The following is a 17111-nucleotide window of genomic DNA, read 5'->3' as shown; positions in this document are numbered from 1 at the left end:
CTGTCTGAACAGCCCTGTTCAAAACGGCTGATTTGAGGAACGGCCTGTCCCTTTAAATGATAATGAGCCACTGCTCACCCCACCCCTCTCTTCCAGTGAGCAGTCAGGTAGCACTTTACCAATCAGGTAGCACCTTCCTCATGAATATTCACTCGCAAAAGGTAGATCTCAAGCCATGAGTGGAGAGACTCAGATGAGGGGGGCGGGATTATTCAAATGAGCTCCACTTGTGACGGAAGGGGAGCCGAATCTGAACGGCTTGTTGAAGCTCATGAAATTGGCAGAACAAAAGAAATTGACTTGGTTATCTTATTTCAGAGCTTGTGGGTTGGTAGACTCCAAATACTCAAATGTATTTGCACAAGCACTGAAAAAAAAAAAAGGTTTTTCCATAATATTTCCCCTTTAAATTTTCATTTGCTTTGTTATTTATTTCTTCGCTGTCGCTGATGTTACTCCAAAACTCTGAAGATTGGAAGAAGAAGATTGGACTAAACTGGAAGCTGATGTAGACAGCTTATACATTTGCTTTCGTTGTTTAAGAGCCATTGTTCAAACCAGGAAGCTTATTTTTATGCCATTTTCTTATTAGGGCTTTTCAAATAAGCACTGAAAAAAAAGAAAAACCACTTTGGGATGCACTGCTATGGGAAAATAATCAATGAGAAAATGGAGTTTCCTATAAAAGCAGTCTTGAAGTGTTCTGTTCCTTTTATAGTGCTGCAATTTGTCAACGATTACAATGTTTAATTTATTAAAGAATGACATCTCTCATCTCATCTCATTATCTGTAGCCGCTTTATCCTGTTCTACAGGGTCGCAGGCAAGCTGGAGCCTATCCCAGCTGACTACGGGCGAAAGCCGGGGTACACCCTGGACAAGTCGCCAGGTCATCACAGGGCTGACACATAGACACAGACAACCATTCACACTCACATTCACACCTACGCTCAATTTAGAGTCACCAGTTAACCTAACCTGCATGTCTTTGGACTGTGGGGGAAACCGGAGCACCCGGAGGAAACCCACACGGACACGGGGAGAACATGCAAACTCCACACAGAAAGGCCCTCGCCGGCCACGGGGCTCGAACCCGGACCTTCTTGCTGTGAAGCGACAGTGCTAACCACTACACCACCGTGCCACCAGAATGACATATCTTACAACTTAATTTTTATCCATTTACAGTTACCTGAGGGTATATTCTGGCACTCTAATGATTTTGGCATGCTGTGATTTTGTTGTCAATTTCAACAAATCAAAGCAGTATTTTCAAAGTCATATGACCTTTTTTGTATTCAGCACAAGTTCAGCTACAATAATATCTCTGTAGTATGTATGTCATGATTGTACTTTTTAAAAAAATAACAGATAAATGAAGATGTTGTAAAAAGTAGTTTTAGAATTGTGTTGGAACGTGTGAAAAAACAAACAAACAAACATGACCTTACTCATTGTGACGAACAGTTTTGGTCACTTGAGGTGATTCTGTTCAGTCTTAGGAATGGATCAAGCACAAAAACTTAAATCTGCTCCATTGATTTGGACAATTAACTGGCCATCAAAAAATGTACGTCCTATTGTTCTGGGATAAAGGGTTGGCAGTGGGAGGGGTATTCAATGAGAAGGGCAAAAATTTCCACTCCATTCAATGAGAAGAGTGAAAACCTCTCAAAGGGTAAGGTCATGTATTTTCCACACATTCCAACACAGTTCTAAAAAGTGCTTTTTACAACACCTTCATTTATCTGGTATTTGACTTTATTTTGGTATTTGACTCTATTCAGTGTGTCTTGAAATTAACTCTTGTACTGTTTTACTCAGTTCAGTGCCATAACATCTCTATTACTCTGTAATTTTGCTCCAACTCCAAATTTTACTCTCTAAACTCAAAATTGAGCAAACTTAACTATTTTTGAGAAATACTTTTAACTCTGGAAAAATTGCTCAGTCATTTTTCCTGTGTATGCACTATAGCGCACGCATATCAACCGATCTGCTCATAATAAACAGAAGAAATATTTACACGTACTCAAGTTGATCTTTGGCTGGATCGCGTCGAAGTAAAAAAAAAAAGGCACCACTCATCATCAGTGTCACAGTTCTCAAGATTGAACCGAATCACTGTCCTGAATCATGAACTGAATCATGAATTGAATCGCTGTCCTGAATCATCTGAAGCGCATAAAATCCGCGTACCATCTTGCAACAGGTTTTACCTCCAAATAACCTAAACTATGTCTGATGGATTTTATCCCGTTTATGGTGGGCGTTCCCACCGCGAAAGAGAAACCAATCAAAACCGAAAGAGTGAAAGCGATTATCATGCCGTTGCCATGTGAATAGTCTTTTATGAATGCATAATTGCACGCTCAGCGCTCCGACTCCGGTGTGACTGAGTAAGGTGACAAGTTTTATGTTTCATCTAATTTAGATCATTTAAAAACTATAATATTATTTGGCAGTGGGCACATAGGAAAGTATAAAGTTTCTGTCAGTACGTTTATCATGCTTGTATGGTGAAAAACCCGCAAAGATATTTATCTAAATACATGACCTACTCATTCTAAACCTGTCGAGCTTCGTCGGTGAAGCTCTCGACCCCAAAGGGTTAAATAAATGTCTCGGAATGTCCACAAAACAAGTCATTCTCATCTCAAGCCGCTTTATCCTGTACAGGGTCACAGGCAAGCTGGAGCCTATCCCAGCTGACTACGGGTGAAAGGCGGGGTACACCCTGGACAAGTCGCCAGGTCATCACAGGGCTGACACATAGACACAGACAACCATTCACACTCACATTCACACCTACGGTCAATTTAGAGTCACCAGTTAACCTAACCTGCATGTCTTTGGACTGTGGGGGAAACCGGAGCACCCGGAGGAAACCCACGCGGACACGGGGAGAACATGCAAACTCTGCACAGAAAGGCCCTCGCCGGCCACGGGGCTCGAACCCGGACCTTCTTGCTGTGAAGCGACAGCGCTAACCACTGCACCATGGTGCCGCCCCCCACAAAACAAGTTTACTCGTTTAATCACTTCGCAGCTACGACAAAGTCGTTCTCTTGTTTTGTTTTCTCTATTTTTATGTTAATAAGACAAAAAAACATGGCCAGAGAGACCGCACAATATGACCTCGTCAATCCTGAAGACGCACTGACTGTTACACTGGAGAATTTAACAGTGCTGCATATTTAATCATTTGTTCCAATATTTTTGCCGTTCTTGGTTAATTGTGCTCCAGGTTGCGTATCTGTTCCCGTCACTTTTATTCATGTCAACATATTTGTGTTTTTGTCTTAGGGGAACGTTGGTGATTTGAAGACGCTGAAGAAAGGCTTGTCGCTGTATCACTCCGAGTCCCAGCTCTCGGCGCTTTCCAAGCAGCAAGACGCTCTGCAGAACGTACGTATAATCTTTGCTCCTTTTTTTTTTACCTCCGTCTTCCACAAAATATTTTACATGGGATGTCAGGTGTACATCATGTTTAAACATGATGCATTTTTGTCATTATAGTGACACCTAAAAGGCAAACCAACACCACGTTGTGTCGTCGTTGCTTGATAAAAATGTGGCTCGTTGTAGAAGTTCTGTCCCATCAGCCATCACCCTTGATGTCTGCAAAATCTCAGGAGAAAAATTCAGAGGTTCGGCTTTCAGATTATTTCCTGTCTGTGCAGGGGTTTGATCTCTGCAGGAGAACTGTTGTTGAAGTACAAAGTGTCTCGGAGATCAGAGCCCGCCTGATAACTTCAAGCTGACCGGCAGAAAGCAGGTTATTAAATGAACCCGGATCATGTCGGCCTGTAACTTCATAACTTCATATAAACAGGCGTGTGCTCATCTCAGAACACCGGGTTCTCATTTGTCTTCTTGACCTTTCTGCACTCATGCAGCTGTCTAAATATTCGCCTTACTGCCAGGAGGTTGTGGGATCCAGTCCTGATTGATGTAGAGCAACGTTTCTGGCGTTGGCTCTTCATTCTGGCTGCTCAGGATGGGCTTGTTTTTATGAGGACAAAAGTTTGTGACCTCCACTCTTTGGGGAAGGCTTGCTACTAGATTTTGGAGCGTGGCTGTGGGGGATTTGTGTTCGTTCAGGAATAAGAGCATTAGTGAAGCCAGGTACTGATTTTGGCTGGGGAAGCTGTGGTGGTCAGGTGTCTGTGTTGTACAGTAGGTCGGGTGGAATTTTTCATCCTAGGTGAGAATGTTTAACCCGGTTCATAATTGACTACTTGTATTATTAGGGAGACTTACTATATCTAGGGTTAGGGTTAGGATTTGGGAAGACTTTGTATTTTAAACTATTGGATGATGTAAGAAGACTGGACTCATTAATAAATTCAAAATATATATATCGCTTCTTGCATTGCAGTTATTGCTGGTCTAGTGGTTAAGGTGTTGGGTTAAGAATCAGAAGGTTCTGAGTTTGAATCCTGGTTAAGGATGAAAAAAGATATTTAAAAAATGCTAAGTAGGAATGGACAGACAAGAGGAAATGCTAGGTAGGTGGAGAGACAAAAGAAGTGATGGAAAATCCAACATTTTAGAGGTTGGACATTATGAACTCTGTTAAAACATTTTAACCCAGGTCCAAAAAAAAAAAAAAATCACCTAGGTTGAATTTTTTTGGACCTGTAACTAGGCATATCAGGTGAAAATTCAAATTCAGTCCAAATTATTTGAAACTGGTCTCATTGAATTCCGAATTGAACGCAGAACAGCATACGTTTTCCAGAATTAAAATACATTTATCCGTTCTTGAGATATTACAAATCAAAGATTGGGGAAAAAATGGCTTAATTTTTAGAAAACCGCCGTAATATTCTGTCTGAGGATCACATGGGCCAAAATGGGCCTCACTAACCAGTGAGATCAATTGTTTTTTTCTTAATAACGTTTTTTATTTTTCAAGATATTTACCTGGAAATTGGCAGGAAAATAGAAGGTTGTATATTCAATACAAATTTTGCAAATTAGTATTTAAGTAGTATGAATTATGCTAATTGGGTGAAATGTTAAATCGGTACACTCAATCAAAAGTAATAAAAGAATATTTCTAATGCCCTCTTTGTGCTCTGTAGGCCTTTGGGTTTCTCAAAAGTAGGGCCTACTAGTGTTTATATGAAAGAATATAAATTATTAATATTCACAGCTTTCAAGGCGAACTTCGAAAAAACTGTGTGATCCACATCCAATAAGGCCATCCTTTTAAAAAAATCCGTTTCCTGTCCACCGGGTGAGCAAAAAAAATTTCAGTCGGGAGGGAGGGATTTTTTTTTTTAAATATGGATAAGAAATCGCAATGCTGTGTTTGCTTTTTCTTTCAGTACTTTTTTATTACAAAATCAGACACATTTAATAAAATGACAGTTTAATCAACTGAAACTTGCACAAAAACTTTAAGTTAGCATTTTAAATGCTGACTGCAACATTTGCAAAACTTTTACAAATGGCCCTTTTCCACTACCCTTTTTCAGCTCACTTCAGCCCGACACGGCTCGCGTTTCGACTACCTCACAGCAGCACGACTCAGCTCGCTTCAGCCCGACTCAGCACCCAAAACTCGCACGGTTTTGGAGTGGGGCTGAAGCGAGCCAAACCGAGCCGAGTGGGGCTAGGGGCGTGAGGAGACACTCCCCTGTGCACTGATTGGTGAGGAGGAGTGTCCTCACATGCCCACACGCCCTGCGAGCACGCTGGGATCTGTAAACACCGCAAACCCGGAAGAAGAAGAATTACGAATTACGAGAATTTCTGAAGCCTTATGCGCCTCGCCTCATCTATACGCTCTTGCCAGTATCTGTTGGCGTTGTCGGTGACAACAAGCCACAGCACCAAGACCAGCAACACTAACGACTCCATGTCCTCCATGTTTATTGTTTACTATCCGGGTCGTGAGACTACCGCTTAAAAGGTCACTGATGTCACTGTTTGTGCCGCCTAACGACATCACGTGACGTCCACCCACTTTCGCTAACTCCACCCAATGTATCCACCCACTTCCAGCCAGCACGGTTCAGCGCGGTTGTAGTCGAAATGCAACTCCAACAGCCCCACTCAGCCCGACTCAGCCCAACTCAGCCGCGTTGGTAGTGGAAAAGCGGCAATAGGTACTTAAAATGTCCGACACACGGACTTTTTGTAGTTCTAAATCGAGCGTTAGGCCTAGTTCGGATGAAATTACACTATTAAAATGATCACTGAATGATTTGTTTTTCTGAATCTTTACTATTTTGTTGTTCGCTAGAATACCATTTTGCGATTTCACACTTAAGTGAATGTTTGAAAACTCCGGATCTCCTTCCATCATGGTGGCTGCCATTTTTTTGTGCCGCACGGCGCATGCGCAGAGCTGATTCAGTTCAGACTGCGCGCGCACTCGGCGGAGGCAGTAGTGTGTCGGAGGGAACAGAAGCAGAGATGACGCTTATTTAGTCTCCGGTAAACCAGTCTTCTCTCGTTCAGTTACGTGCTGGCATCAAAAGACACCGTTGGTTGTAAATGAAACCAAACTGAGTGGTTGGAGTGTATTTTCATACACAAATGGAGAAACGTTCGCTGAGTGTGTAATTGTGTAGCCCCACTGCAGACCGTTGTCGTTGTTAATTCATAGCATGCTCAGCTGCGTGAATGTGTCATGCACCGAAAATAAGAGATTTACAAGCCAGGAACGCCTCATGATGCAATACACAAGAAAAGAAAGAAGATTTACTGCCATTTTACTTTGTATTTGAGTAAAGTGAATAAATAAATGGTCTGTGGAAAATACATTTAATCCTGGGAACTGCGTGCACAGGAGTTTATTTTGTGTTTCCTCCCCCCGGCTGGCTACTTATTTGTCATGGCTGGCTAGTATGAGCCTTAGTGGAAAGCCCTGGGAATGCGGAAATGTCAAGTTCGATTTTAGATTTACGAACCCGAAAAAAATGTCGAAAAACCGGCGTTAAAAAAAAAAAATTTCATCCGCACAAACAGCACTCACCCGGCCGGTGGACCGGAAACAGAGCATTTTTTAATAATGGCCTAAACACTTCACATTTAATTGAATTGAAATTGACACTCGCGTTTCTGAGTTCTGTTTTTTTTAAATCTCATTCCAACCATTAAGATCTCAATATTTTTCATCAAAACAACTACATTTATATTCTAAAATAGTTATTTATTTTCATGAATCAGTTTGATTTGGGGGAAGAAAAAAAACAAGTAGGTAAAGCTGTGAAAACTCACTTCAAAGTCTCCTGTGAATCATCACATCAAAACTAGCAGACGGAAAACTTTGCTGAATACTTCATCAGGAACGGTGAGAGCGAGAGAACATCACTATAAAAGTTATCTGATTAATATTGACGAGTAATCCAGTTGGAAACCGATCAGGAGAGAGAGAGAGAGAGAGAGCGCTTTCCTGTGACTCAAAAAACACTGGCAATTTCCTGACGTCCCACGAGCAGAGTTTTTACTCTGTTGTACCAACTTCAACCTGTCGCTACTGCTGAACAGATCTTATTGAGAGAATTTCTGCTTTCCAAAGAAATTTATAAGCTTTTTAATGAGAGTATTCATGATAGAAAATATTCAAGAGTTAAAGGGGAACTGAAGTCAATTTTAAACTTGCTTTAGTTCTTAATTAACGTGTTATTCAGTTACGTTTTCAGTTTTAGTAACCTTATATCGTGACTCGTATTGGCAACTAATTACAATTAAATATTATACTTATCGGCCTACTCGGTTTTTAGCCGTGTTGAATTTAGTTTGTTTGGTCCATGTTAGGCGTCGCTTATCCGCGCGATCTTCACGAGACTTGTGCGAGACTTCAAAACGTGAAGTGTCAGCCAGGTGTCAGTGCCGTCGTTTTGAAAACTGTTTTTTTCCAAACGAAGTATTGCACAAAAACAAGTTTAAATGACGATTACTGCCGACTTTTTTCAAACTTTCCTGATTGCTATCAAAACAAACAAAACTTCCAGCTTGATTACGTCAGCATTCGAAAGAGGGCGCACGCGTCTTTTGACAACGCTGGCAGATGTTGGTCGCTTTGATTTCCGTCCTTTGAATCTCATTTCGAATCTTGTTTACGGCCGTCGCTTTGACATACAGACTGATATATTACAGAGCATATTTCAAACACTCATAACTTGCTATAGCAGTGAAAAATAATGAACAAAAATGCATTCCGGTATTTAATAAAATGAGAGAAATAGAATTTTGGTCAGGCGGCACGGTGGTGTAGTGGTTAGCGCTGTCGCCTCACAGCAAGAAGGTCCTGGGTTCGAGCCCCGTGGCCGGCGAGGGCCTTTCTGTGCGGAGTTTGCATGTTCTCCCCGTGTCCGCGTGGGTTTCCTCCAGGTGCTCTGGTTTCCCCCACAGTCCAAAGACATGCAGGTTAGGTTAACTGGTGACTCTAAATTGAGCGTAGGTGTGAATGTGAGTGTGAATGGTTGTCTGTGTCTATGTGTCAGCCCTGTGATGACCTGGCGACTTGTCCAGGGTGTACCCCGCCTTTCGCCCGTAGTCAGCTGGGATAGGCTCCAGCTTGCCTGCGACCCTGTAGAAGGATAAAGCGGCTAGAGATAATGAGATGAGATGAGAGTTCAGCTCGTCACCGAAGACGTGAGGTGACAAAACAGGATTGTGACTCATCAAGGACTGACTGATGTCGGCTTGTTGAGTCATAACCGTGTGATGTTTCCCGAGCCGCGCTTGGAAACTGTGCGGTGGCGTGCAGGATGCTTCTCAAAGGAAATGTGTGTTAGTCTTGCCGCTTCCTGGATTGGCAGCTGTACAGCAGTACGGAAAAACATGAAATGAGGTGTTTTTTTTTTTTTTGTGCAGCTCTTCAAACCCAGACAGTTTTGACAGTCTCATGCGAGCTTGTCCTTTCCAAGTGACAGTAACCTGCACCACCGGGTAAACATATCTCTCAGACTTGAGTAATAACTTCCAGCAACAAACCGTCTTCATGTGAGATTATTTAGCTTTTTGTGCTTTTCATGCCTCCATCCTCCATCTGCTGCTGCACACGGCTTAACGAGACCAAGCATGAAATGAACATTTCTTTATTTAGACCATCTTCCTCTCTCCTTCATCACCGCCCACTTGATCTCTCTCTCTCTCTCTCTCTCTCGCTTTGTTTCTTTCCCTGAGGTACTGTTCTTTATCCTCCGCCTCTTCTCTTTGGAAAAAAGGTCACGATCAGCCCTGTGGATGTTAACCCCCTCTTTGTAGCCCTCCAGCTTTAGCTAATCAGAGTGCTCATTGGCCGTGACAGGTTAAATCAGAGCTCTCGGCCTACCGTAGTTCTGTACACCGGCAGCTTCTTCAAGGAGAAGAGCTCCATTAGAAAACAGGCTGGGTTTCATCCAGAGGTTTTAAACTGCTGTTTTAATGGAGACACAGAAGAGCCTTTCTCCGTCATCTTCAAACTGTTACAACTACTGAGGCATGACAATGCTGCTAAATCACCTTTTAATCCACAGTATTGCACTCACCGGCCACTTTTATAGGAACTTCTTGTCGATTCTAAGATCCTGTTCTGGGCTGCAGGACTGGAACCCAATGTGTTCTTCTGTCTGCTGTTGCATGCTGAGATGCTTTTCTGCTCACTACGGTTGTAAAGAGTGATTATATGAGTTACTGTATCTATCCTTCCTGGCAGCTCTCTGACCTCTCTTATCAACAAGACATTTGTTTCCACCCACAGAACTGTCGCTCACTCACTCAGTGTTTTTTGTTTTCCGCACCATTCTGTGTAAACTCTAGAGACTGTTGTGTGTGAAAACCCCAGGAGATCAGCAGTTTCTGAAATACTCAAACCAGTCCATCTGGCTCAAACCAACACCCATGTTACAGTGAAAGAAACTCACACTTTGAGATCACAATTTTCCCCGTTCTGATGTTTGAAGTGAACATTAACTGAAGCTCCTGATTTGTATCTGCGTGACTTGATGCATCGTGCTGCTGTCGAGGGATCGGCCGATTAGAGAACTACATAAACCAGCAGGTGGATGGGTATTCCTAATAAAGTGGCCGGTGAGTGTATGGTCACTGTTCGGTTAATAATAATTATTTTTTTAAGTTTGAGCAGTCATGTGATGTAATGGGTTTAACAGTATGGTTATAAATAATGTCAGTCTTGAATCTGATTTTTAATGTTTAATTAGTGTGTACTCAGGATTCAGAAATTAAACGTCCGTCTCCCAATAAACAGGCAGATTAGTTCTGGAAATAACGTACAACGTCAATAAATACAAATAAGAGGCAAACAGTGAGACGAATCTTTGGATATTTGATGTTCTTAAAATAAAAGTGACCGGGTTTTGAGCCGCCGTGCGTTAATAATGGAGTAATATTGAGAGGCGTTGGTGTGGTGAGCGGAGGAACAGGAGGCTCAGAGAGGGTCAGACGCTCACGCCGACCTCACGCTGACCTCACGCTGATCACATCGCCACTGGAGAAGGTTGAAGACCCTTCCTCTCCGTCTGGCACACGCTTCACCGACTCGGCACCAGCGGCGCTCAGTGTGAACAGGGGACGATGGAACGTCCCAAAAGCCCAACTCACAAATAATAACCAGTGAAGATCCTTTCTTTATTTATTTCCTTCCTTCCTTCCATTCCCCTTTTCCTTTCTTTTACTTCCCTGCATGTCTTTCTTTCTTCCTTCCTTCCATTCCCCTCTTTCTTTCTTTCTTTCTTTCTTTCTTTCACTTTCCTTCATCTCTTCTTTCTTTCTTAAGACAACCATTTTGGATCACTATAATTTCTTTCTTTCTTTCTTTCTTTCTTTCTTTCTTTCTTTCTTTCTTTCTTTCTTTCCCCTTTTTTTACTTCCCTTCATCTATTCCTTCCTTCCATTCCCCTTTTCCTTTCTTTTACTTCCCTGCATTTCTTTTTCTTTCTTTTTTCCCCTTTTTTACTTCCCTTCATATATTCCTTCCTTCCTTCCTTCCTTCCTTCCATTCCCCTTTTCCTCTTTTACTTCCTTTCATCTTTCTTTCTTTTCCTTCCTTCCTTCCTTGCTTCATTCCCCTTTTCTTTTACTTCCCTTCATTTCTTTTTCCTTCCTTCCTTCCTTCCTTCCTTCCTTCCTTCCTTCCTTCCTTCCTTCCATTCCCCTTTTCCTTTCTTTCTTTCTTTCTTTCTTTCTTTCTTTCTTTCTTTCTTTCTTTCTTTCACTTTCCTTCATCTCTTCTTTCTTTCTTAAGACAACCATTTTGGATCACTATAATTTCTTTCTTTCTTTCTTTCTTTCTTTCTTTCTTTCCCCTTTTTTTACTTCCCTTCATCTATTCCTTCCTTCCATTCCCCTTTTCCTTTCTTTTACTTCCCTGCATTTCTTTTTCTTTCTTTTTTCCCCTTTTTTACTTCCCTTCATATATTCCTTCCTTCCTTCCTTCCTTCCTTCCTTCCTTCCATTCCCCTTTTCCTCTTTTACTTCCTTTCATCTTTCTTTCTTTTCCTTCCTTCCTTCCTTGCTTCATTCCCCTTTTCTTTTACTTCCCTTCATTTCTTTTTCCTTCCTTCCTTCCTTCCTTCCTTCCTTCCTTCCTTCCTTCCTTCCTTCCTTCCTTCCTTCCTTCCTTCCATTCCCCTTTTCCTTTCTTTCTTTCTTTCTTTCTTTCTTTCTTTCTTTCTTTCTTTCTTTCTCCTTTTCCGACTTCCCCTCATCTATTCCTTCCTTCCATTCCCCTTTTCCTTTCTTTTCTTCCCCTTTTTTACTTCCCTTCATCTCTTCTTTCTTTCTTTCTTTCTTTCTTTCTTTCTTTCTTTCTTTCTTTCTTTCTTTCCCCTTTTTTACTTCCCTTCATCTCTCTCTTTTTTCTCTCCTTCCTTCATTCCCCTTTTCTTTTCTTTTACTTCCTTTCCTTCCTTCATTCCCCTTTTCTTTCTTTCTTTCTTTCTTTCTTTCTTTCTTCCCCATTTCCTTTTTTTAACTTCCCTTCATTTCTTTCTTTCTTTCTTTCTTTCTTTCTTTCTTTCTTTCTTTTCCCTCCATCTGTCCTTCTTTTCCCTTTCTGAAGACAACCATTTTGAACGGTAGAATTCTCTCTCTCTCTCTCTCTCTCTCTCTCTCCCTTCGTTGGGGATGAGGTTTACTCTATTGATTCCACAGATGATGATGATGATGATGATGATGATATTAGTGCAGCTCTGTTGTAAAGTCATGTTTGTAATCGTTATTTCTCTCGTGGCTTCACTGCTTTGACCCTGAGTGCAGTCAGGAGCTCTGTGGTGAGGAGTTAACATCGGCCATCTCCACTTTCTCCACTCACACGTCCCACACCATGCGTTTATCACCTGAGGCTTAATCTGCCATACTGGATTTGCTGTGCAGAGTTCCTGGTCATTCTTAACAGGGGATTAGAGCCAGCAGGGTCTGCTTTATTCCTCTGGACGGAAGTGGCTCAGAGGTCAGACTCTTCCCAGTTTATCCGGCACTCGAAGCCTGCTCTGTTTGTTTTGGGGAGAGTGACACACACGCCTGGGTGTTGGTAACCTGGCAATGTTTCAATGGTTAATGTGTCATTCCGGCTTCAAGACTGTAGAGCTGAACCTGAGAGGCCAGACAAACCAAATGGAGGCTTTCTAGTGAATGATTAGCATCTGATCCAGGGGGTATGATGGAAATTTTCTTCTTCAGCTCTCCGTGTGTGTGTGTGTGTGTGTGTGTGTGTGTGTATTGTGATGGTATATGCCATAGCTGATGGAGATGGTGATGCTTCCAGAGAAGCTCAGCTGGCCGGAAGCTCGTACAAACACTCATGCTGCGTAATTAAATGCCAATCACACACGTCTTTCCCATGGCCCAACTCCAGATGTGGACACAGCAGCAACGTGGGATGATTATTTAATCCTCTCGCCATAATTATGTAAGCACTTCAGTAAGATAGTGTAAACCTCAATGTGCTTGTTTAGTCTTATGAGCCTAAAAACACTTAAATAGTCATGTGGAGGCGACATGGCTGCATTTTCATGCCCTCTTACTTCCTGTCCTAACAAAAGACAGATATCACTCCCAAGAACGAAAGCATCGAGTTAGCAAGGAATGTTTCGGTTTGGCTCAGTGGAGTCGAATTGAGCCTGGTGTCTGTTTCCAAAGAAATTTGCCATGACTGCCAAAAAAATACAAGCTATAACTTTAAGCCACAGACAGAAAGGAGAGAGTTAAAGCTGAACCTTAAACTGCGAATGCAAAGTACGGTAATGTGGTAACAGTGGATTTCAGCACAGGCCCTGCAGTGTAAATCACGATACTATGTATTCGAACATGAGCCCAAAAGAGGACATTTGCTGTCGTATTATGAAGTGTATTTCAGTCTGACCCCTTGGTAGTAAATTTCCTCAAGTGTAGTGGAATGGAAATTATGCGAGTGTGACCCCTGCATATCAAACTTGCTCTACTATAGACAGTCAAGCCGGAAAGTCTGCACAAACCCCTTTCACCTTCTCCACGTTTTATTACGTTACAATAGATTGAGTTCATTTTTTGTCACAAAATTCTACACAAAATAGCCCATAATGACAAAGTGAAAGCAGGTTTTTAGAAAATATGCCATTTTACTTTACTGACAAGGCGGCGCGGTGGTGTAGTACGGTAGTTAGCACTGTCGCCTCACAGCAAGAAGGTCCAGGTTCGAGCCCCGTGGCCGGTGAGGGCATTTCTGTGCGGAGTTTGCATGTTCTCCCCGTGTCCGCGTGGGTTTCCTCTGGGTGCTCCGGTTTCCCCCACAGTCCAAAGACATGCAGGTTAGGTTAACTGGTGACTCTAAATTGATCGTAGGTGTGAATGTGAGTGTAAATGGTTGTCTGTGTCTATGTGTCAACCCTGCGATGACCTGGTGACTTGTCCAGGGTGTACCCCGCCTTTCGCCCATAGTCAGCTGGGATAGACTCCAGCTTGCCCGCGATCCTGTCGAACAGGATAAGCGATTACAGATAATGGATGGATTTTACTGACAAAAATAGGTTATTTAGGGGTTACATATCTGTACACACCCTTAGCCTAATACTTGGTTGATGCACCTTCGGCAGCAATTACAGCTTCAAGGCATCTTGGGAAAGAAGCTATGAGCTTGGCACACTTGTTTCTGGACATATTTGCCCATTCCTCTTGGCATATCCTTGCAAGCTCCGTCAGGTTGGATGGGGAGCATTGGTACACAGCCATTTTCAGCTCCTTCCACAGATGTTCAATTGGATTCAGGTCTGGGCTCTGGCTGGGCCACTCAAGGACATTCACAGACTTTCTCCGAAGCCACTCCTTTGTTCTCTTGGCGGTGTGCTTCGGGTCGTTGTCACATTGGAAGGTAAACCTTCGCCCCAGTCTGAGGTCCAGAGCGCTCTGGAGCAGGTTTTCTTCAAGGATCTCGGTGTACTTAGCTGCATTCATCTTTCCCTCTATTGGGACTAGTCGCCCCATTCCTGCTGCTACCACCATGCTTCACTGTAGGGATGGCATTAGCCAGGTGATGAGCAGTGCCTGGTTTCCTCCAGACGTGACGCTTGGTATTCAGGCCAAAAAGTTAAATTTTGGTTTCATCAGACCGAAGAATCTTGTTTCTCATGGTTTGAGAGTCCTCTAGGTGCCTTTTGGCAAAATCCAAGCGGGATGTCATGTGCCTTTTACTAAGGAGTGGCTTCCATCTGGCCACTCTACCATAAAGGCCTGATTTGTGGAGTGCTGCCTGGATGTTTGATCTTATGAAAGGTTCTCCCATCTCCACAAGGATATGCTGGAGCTCTGTCAGAGTGACCCTCGGTTTCCCGCTCACCTCCCTGGCCAAGGCCTGTCTTCCCCGATTGCTCAGTTTGGCCGGGCGGCTAGGTCTAGGAAGATTCTTGGTGGTTCCAAACTTCTTCCATTTACGAGTGATGGTGGCCACTGTGCTCTTTGGGACCTGTAAAGCTGCAGCAATTTTTCTGTACCCTTCTCCAGATCTATGCCTTGACACAATCCTGTTTCTGAGGTCTGCAGATAATTCCTTTGACTACATGGCTTGGAGTTTGTTCTGACATGCACTGTCAACTGTGGGAACTTATATAGGCAGGTGTTGCCAATCCCCAATCATGTCCAAATCAATTTAATTTACCACAGATGGATTCCAAATAAGTTCTAGAAACATCTCAAGCAGCATCAGTGGAAACAAAATGCACCTCAGCTCACTTTTGGGTGTCATATCAAAGGGTGTTTTTGTGGGCTATTTTGTGTAGAATTTTGTGACAAAATATGAACTCACCTGTGATGACCTGGCGACTTGTCCAGGGTGTACCCCGCCTTTCGCCCGTAGTCAGCTGGGATAGGCTCCAGCTTGCCTGCGACCCTGTAGAAGGATAAAGCGGCTACAGATAATGAGATGAGATGAGAATATGAACTCAATCTATTGTAGAAAAAACCTGTAATGTAATAAAATGTGGAGAAGGTGAAAGGGGTGTGCAGACTTTCCGGCTTGACTGTAATATAGTGTAGTAGATTTGAGTGAGGGCCCTGGATAGTAAGTTTACTCTAGTATAGTAGAGTATATTTAGCTCACCGGCTGTAGGGCGATGAGCTATAGCCGTCACGCCGCGCCCGTTGTTAGTCCATCTGTCCATCCGTTCACAATTCACAAAAATTGCTTCTCCTCACTGAGTTTTCAATGGATTTTGACTCAGATGGTTTTGCTTGGAAGATCTAATCACTCTGCACAAATGTTACTTCCTGGTTTTGTGATTTCTCATTAACAAGTTGCTAATTAGGCCGATTAATGAACTTTCAGGAAAATCGCTACTCCTCACTGAGTTTTCAAAGTTTTCAATGGATTTTGATTGTTTTGTTCTGAAGATCAAATTGCTGTAATTGTTCTCATGAAAAGCAACTTAGCTAATTATAAAGGAGTCCGGTTTCTCATGCTACGGCCGTGTGACCTACTGCATCGCTGACGCTTTGGTTGTGTGCGACTTTTGGGGAGTAAATTTACTCTACTGTAGTATAGTCAAGTGTTTTTCTTTTTAAAGTGTGGCTCCTGGATAGTAAATTTACTACATTGTAGTATAGTGGAGTATGTTTGAGTGTGGCTCCTGGACAGTGAATTTATCCTACCAGAGTATAGTGGAGTATGTTTGAGCGTGGCTCCTGGACAGCAAATTTACTCCACTAGAGTATAGTGGAGAATGTTTGAGTGTGGCTCCTGGACAGTGAATTTATCCTACCAGAGTATAGTGGGAGTATGTTTGAACATGGCTCCTGGACAGTAAATTTACTCTATTGCAGTATGGTGGAGTATGTTTGAGTGTGGCTCCAGGGTACTGAATTTTTTTTTTTACTGAAGTATAGTGGAGTATGTTTGAGTGTGGCTCCTGGACAGTAAATTTATTCTACAATAGTATAGTGGAGTATGTTTGAGTGTGGCTTCTGGATACTAGAATTATTCCATTGTAGTATAGTGGAGTATGTTTGAGTGTGGCTCCTGGACAGTGAATTTATCCTGCCGGAGTATAGTGGCGTATGTTTGAGCGTGGCTCCTGGACAGCAAGTTTACTCTACTAGAGTATAGTGGAGTATGTTTGAGTGTGGCTCCTGGACAGTGAATTTATTAAACTAGAGTATGGTGGAGTATGTTTGAGCGTGGCTCCTGAATAGTAAATTTACTCTATTGTAGTATGGTGGAGTATGTTTGAGTGTGGCTCCTGGGTAGTAAATTTATCCCACTATGGTATAGTGGAGTATGTTTGAGTGTGGCTCCTGGACAGTAAATTTATTCTACTGGAGTATAGTTGAGTATGTTTGAGTGTGGCTCCTGGATAGTAGATTTATTCTATTGTAGTATAGTGGAGTATGTTTGAGTGTGGCTCCTGGGTACTAAGTTTATTCCACTACAGTATAGTGGAGTATGTTTGAGTGTGGCTCCTGGGCACTAAATTTATTCCACTAGAGTATAGTGGAGTATGCTTGAGTGTGGCTCCTGGGTACTAAATTTATTCCACTACAGTATAGTGGAGTATGTTTGAGTGTGGCTCCTGGGCACTAAATTTATTCCACTATAGTATAGTGGAGTATGTTTGAGTGTGGCTCCTGGGCACTAAATTTATTCCACTACAGTATAGTGGAGCATGTTTGAGTGTGGCTCC

General features: G+C 42.6%; 1 protein-coding gene across 2 annotated transcripts in view; it reads left to right on the top strand.

Annotated features, from left to right (window-relative positions):
* ccdc85ca (coiled-coil domain containing 85C, a) overlaps positions 1-17111 on the top strand; it is a 141608-nt gene that overhangs the window by 108709 nt on the left and 15788 nt on the right. For both annotated transcript variants that reach the window (XM_060933710.1, XM_060933711.1), the window contains exon 4: positions 3307-3408. In XM_060933710.1, coding sequence (XP_060789693.1) covers positions 3307-3408 — 102 coding nt within the window. The remainder of the gene's footprint in view (positions 1-3306; positions 3409-17111) is intronic.

This window comes from Neoarius graeffei, chromosome 11 (genome assembly GCF_027579695.1).
Source record: "Neoarius graeffei isolate fNeoGra1 chromosome 11, fNeoGra1.pri, whole genome shotgun sequence".
In the NCBI taxonomy this organism is placed as follows: Eukaryota; Metazoa; Chordata; class Actinopteri; order Siluriformes; family Ariidae; genus Neoarius; species Neoarius graeffei.
This window is presented reverse-complemented; position numbering and strand designations above follow the sequence as displayed.